At 49.2% G+C, this 4,418-nt stretch overlaps 1 protein-coding gene across 1 annotated transcript in view; it reads left to right on the forward strand.

Moving 5' to 3' along the window:
* Positions 1 to 4,397, forward strand: part of stab1 (stabilin 1) — a gene marked incomplete at its 3' end in the record, with an annotated part of 29,923 nt that extends 25,526 nt beyond the window's left edge. The window contains exons 57-62 of the mRNA XM_076136890.1: positions 51 to 155; positions 401 to 517; positions 1,024 to 1,156; positions 1,319 to 1,379; positions 3,952 to 4,145; positions 4,278 to 4,397. Of these exons, the coding sequence (XP_075993005.1) occupies positions 51 to 155; positions 401 to 517; positions 1,024 to 1,156; positions 1,319 to 1,379; positions 3,952 to 4,145; positions 4,278 to 4,397 (730 nt within the window). The remainder of the gene's footprint in view (positions 1 to 50; positions 156 to 400; positions 518 to 1,023; positions 1,157 to 1,318; positions 1,380 to 3,951; positions 4,146 to 4,277) is intronic.
* Positions 4,398 to 4,418: the final 21 nt, after the last annotated feature.

Consider the following 4,418-nt stretch of genomic DNA (forward strand, 5'->3'; position numbering starts at 1 on the left):
AATCAATCAATTAACCCCCCCCCCCTTCTCTCTGTCTGTGTCTGTCTCAGCTTGTAGCTGTACAAAGAAGGGAAGCTGTGAGGACGGTGTTGAAGGCTCTGGTCTGTGTGTTTGTGAGTCGGGCTGGCAGGGCCAACAGTGTCAGATTGAAACGGGTGAGTTCTGCTCCAACTACTGTTCTAACTTGTCATACATGCACCGTGTGAGAATTCTAGCTGACAAACATCATGATCATGATCATTCATCCAGAACATCAGCAGCCAAACATCTAGCAACTTCCTGTTAGCTACACAGGAAACTGTAGCAAACACCTGAACCAGTATCCAAACAGCTTAGGCAGTGTAGGCAAGCAGCAAACACACGTCGCACTCAGCTCATCTCCATCTGCCTGTCCACGTAGGTACTTTGCCAGAGGAGTGCAGGCAGTGCCACGCCCAGGCCGTCTGTGTCCCAGGTGCAGGCTGTCAGTGTAAATCTGGGTTCCAGGGTAACGGAACGTCCTGCAGCCCAGAGCCACGTGAGTGAGAGTCTGTCAGGGACCCTGTTTACTTTATATGTGTCCGTCACTCTAAAGGTACTAATACTGTGCAGCCAGTCTCACACACAAGTGAGGCTCCTTCCTTCAACACACACATACATGAGCACAGACACACACACACACACACACGAGCACAGACACACACACACACACGAGCACAGACACACACACACGCACAAGCACAGACACACACACACACACACACACACACACATGAGCACAGACAGACACACACACACACACACACACAAACACACACACACACACAATTATCTCTCCTGTCCCCCAGGCCTGCATATTTTCCTCAGATGGGCCTTCACTCCATCCACTGCTCCCACCCTGACCCGGAACACACACACACACACACACACACACACGCACGCACACACACACACACACACCGCACAGTGTCTGGAGGTGTATCATACAGCTGGTGGCGGTGATGACTCAGCCTTCCTCACCACAGTGGCCGTGTCGTCCTGCAGCTCCTGACCTGTGCTCTGAGTATAACGGCGGCTGTCACCTGGTGGCCGACTGCAACCAGACGGGACTGCTCGTTAATTGCACCTGCCGCAGCGGTTACCAAGGAGACGGCTTCTCCTGCGAGCCCATCAACAGGTGGGTGTGGCCTCAGAGTTTCCTCTACTTTCCTCCTTCTGTTGTGTCGTTACTCATGCACGTGTCATCTGATCTGCTGTCATGTTTCTGCTCTGTCAGGGATTTAAAAACGTTTCTTTCCATATTAAAGATTAGCGTTGGATGTGTTTGTCTGTGTTTCAGGTGTGTTGAAGAAGAGAACGGCGGCTGCAGTGACTTTGCCACCTGCAAGTTCACAGGTCCAGTGAGTAAAAGTCCTCAGTCAATGATGAATGAAGGAAGAACATGACTGATCCTTTATCTCCTTAGTTTAGTCGCTCACTTCCTGCTGGAGGAGCTCAGATACTGTGAAGTGGGAGGATTTGCATAACAAAGCGCCAGAACAAAGAGATTGTTGTTGTTAGAAGGTCACAGGGAAACACTTCAACATTAATATCATCAAGCATCCGCCAGAGTCTAACTGAGCGTGAACAAAGCTGTGGTGATCTTCATTACACACCAAAGAAGCTGGAACCCTTTAAAAAAGACGTTAACACCCCCTGCTTACCTGCTGCTCTCCTGGCTGTCAGTGCTGCATGAACACGTTGATTGAACAGGCGGAAACTGAGGCTGAATATGAAACTGAAACTATGAAAAACACATAAGAAACGCCTCAGAGGTGTGGAAACTGGAAGTTCCCTTTAGGTGTTTATGCTTCCATGCTGTGCCTCCATGTGACCTTCAAGTTCTGGTCCAGAGGAGAGCAGACCTGACACCTTGACGCTCTGCTAAAGCTCCTCCACCAGGGGGCGCCGGCTCTCATGCCCGCTTGGAAAGGCTTATTCTGCGTAATCGCCACATTTTATCCCCCCTCTTATTCCCCAGGCTTAGAGTGCCACCTGATGGAGAATCAGAGTCATGGCTTTGATTCCAGTGAACACAGAAATGCTTCAATCTTCCCGTTGTTTTCTTTTCATAGCAATGACTTCCTTTCTGAGCCGACTGTGCAGGAGAACACAGGGTTTTAAGACGTTAACATGTTTCTTTACTCGGCCATTGGCTTGATTAGCCTGGAGAGTAGCTCAGGAACCTGCAGCTCCATTTAGGTGTTCACATACGTCAGCGTGTTCCACATGAGCTCCATCAGTCCCTCACTGCTCTGTACCCATAATCCCGTGCGGCTATCACAGGGCTGTGGCGTCAAACCCATTCACACTCCCAGGTAATGTGGAGTTTCCGCTTCACTCAACCTGAATGTGTTTGGGCTGTCAGAGGAAATCGGAGCTCCAGAGGAAGCAGAATGTGTCGTCAGGCGTTTAATGGCGTTTAATGAGGTCAGCGAGCCACCGAGTGTGTAAACCACCGCCGCTGTCGCCACTTCTCTTTTCCGTTGTGAGTCTGTTTGGTATTTACTTCCTCTTCTGCATGCCCACACTTACTGTTTCTCTCCTCGCTGAGTGGTTCCTTCCCCTCATCCCAGTTTAAACCCTGGTAACACTGATATGTTGCTCATGTTGATGATGGATCACACTCATGTCATCACATAAAGCTTCCCAGGTGTTGATCACAGACACGTGCTGCAGCAGGTGAGAGGCCGTTCTGTTAACGAGCTGCTGCAGATGCATGAGCCACGCGTCACACTGCTTCCTCCTGTGTGACGACTTCATCCTCTGCTTCACAGCTCAGAGGTGTAAGAGAGGACGTCTGTGTCTCTGTCTGTCCTGACACACAGCAGTGAGGGGGAGCGTTCCATTTACATAAACTGATTCGTCAACTGAGCGGGGTTAGATGTAATTTAATTGATCACTTATTCATGTGAACCAAATCCATCTCAAAGCATCGATCACTGCAGAAATGATCCATCAGACTGACAGGTTGTTTTGTTTTATGAATAACATTTATTTAGCTCAGCTTTCCCAGACAAAGGTCACAAAAAAGTGCTTCACAATCAACCGAGTAACAACAGAGAGAAGAACAGATGAAACAATAAGAGAGGAAAGGGTGAAACTCAAGGACACACAACACAACAATGGCAAACAGGCCACAGGTGCAGCAGTCTGAAAAGATCGTACAGCAAAAGGCTTCACACTAGTTTGTTGGGCAATCAGAAGAGTTGACCCTGATTAGTGGCTCTAAGTCCTGAGGTTCTAAAAGTGGGAGATCGTCCTGGCGCTGTGCTTCATGAATGACTCCCCTCTGACTCTTTTAAAGACAAGTGGCTGTTGCTGAAGGGTTAAAAGTGAAGGGATGCAGACAGAAAAACACAAACACTAAAGGGTGAAAGTGTTTTTGTTAGAGTTGGAACAAACCAACGGATCTAAACAAGAGGCAGGCGTTCTGAGGTAACAGATCAATGTGGTCAAATAATACAAACAATGAATCCAAAACAGAAACATCTAGAGTGCTGGAGGAAGGTTCCAGCCGGCTGCAATAAGGAGCAGCGACCTTGGAGAGAACAAAAGGAGCTGGCTGGTATATTTAGACCCACAGCTTATTAGGAGCTGGTGGTGTCAGGTGACAGGTGCAGATCTGCAGCTTCATGATAGCTGTGATGGTGCAGGTAACGGCCAGGCCCCTTGCTCGTCTTCCTCACAAACCCAGCAGCGTGTCTGCTCTTCTGGCGCCGGTGCAGTTTGTGTGTTAAGGCCTGAATGGCAGTTGACATTAACAGCAGCCAAGATTGACGTGATGGAGGTCGGGTAGATAGTGGCTCCATGTGATCTGAGCTGATAGAAACGACTCATTCATGCCTTTCAGTGATGAGTTGGTCAACAAACCTCTGAGCGTGTGTGTATGTGTGTGTGTGTGTGTGTGTGTGTGTGTGTGTCTTTCACCAGAACGAGCGTAAGTGTGAGTGCCAGCCAGGATACGTGGGCAACGGAGTTCAGTGTCTGGAGAAGGTGGTGCCACCTGTTGACCGCTGCCTGGAAGACAACGGAGGCTGTGACCCCGAGGCCTCCTGCAAAGATCTGCATTACCATGGTAACACACTAACTGTAAAAGTGAAAGTACTTTTGAGCTTTGTAATTGTGTAACAGGACGCCGTGCAACAGAGCAAAAGATGCTAAAGACGCCCAAACATAAACACAGACACCAAACCTCTCTCGTCAGCTTGTTGCTCCTCCCATGACAGTGATGATGCTGTTTCCTGTTCTTCCTGTAGTCTGGTGGAGCCCATTGTTTCATCAGCTGCTAGAATGCAGCCGGTGAGCCCAGAGCTCATTACAGTGAAGCTCAAAGCCGCTCTGTGCCTCCGGCTCATTAGTGCAGCCGTCCTGCTAAGGTGCTGCTTCCGTTAGCGTTA

The sequence above is a fragment of the Genypterus blacodes genome, unplaced genomic scaffold (genome assembly GCF_046128005.1).
Source record: "Genypterus blacodes isolate CSIRO-AG114 ecotype Tasmania unplaced genomic scaffold, CSIRO-AGI_Gbla_v1 ptg000284l_1, whole genome shotgun sequence".
Taxonomy (NCBI): Eukaryota; Metazoa; Chordata; class Actinopteri; order Ophidiiformes; family Ophidiidae; genus Genypterus; species Genypterus blacodes.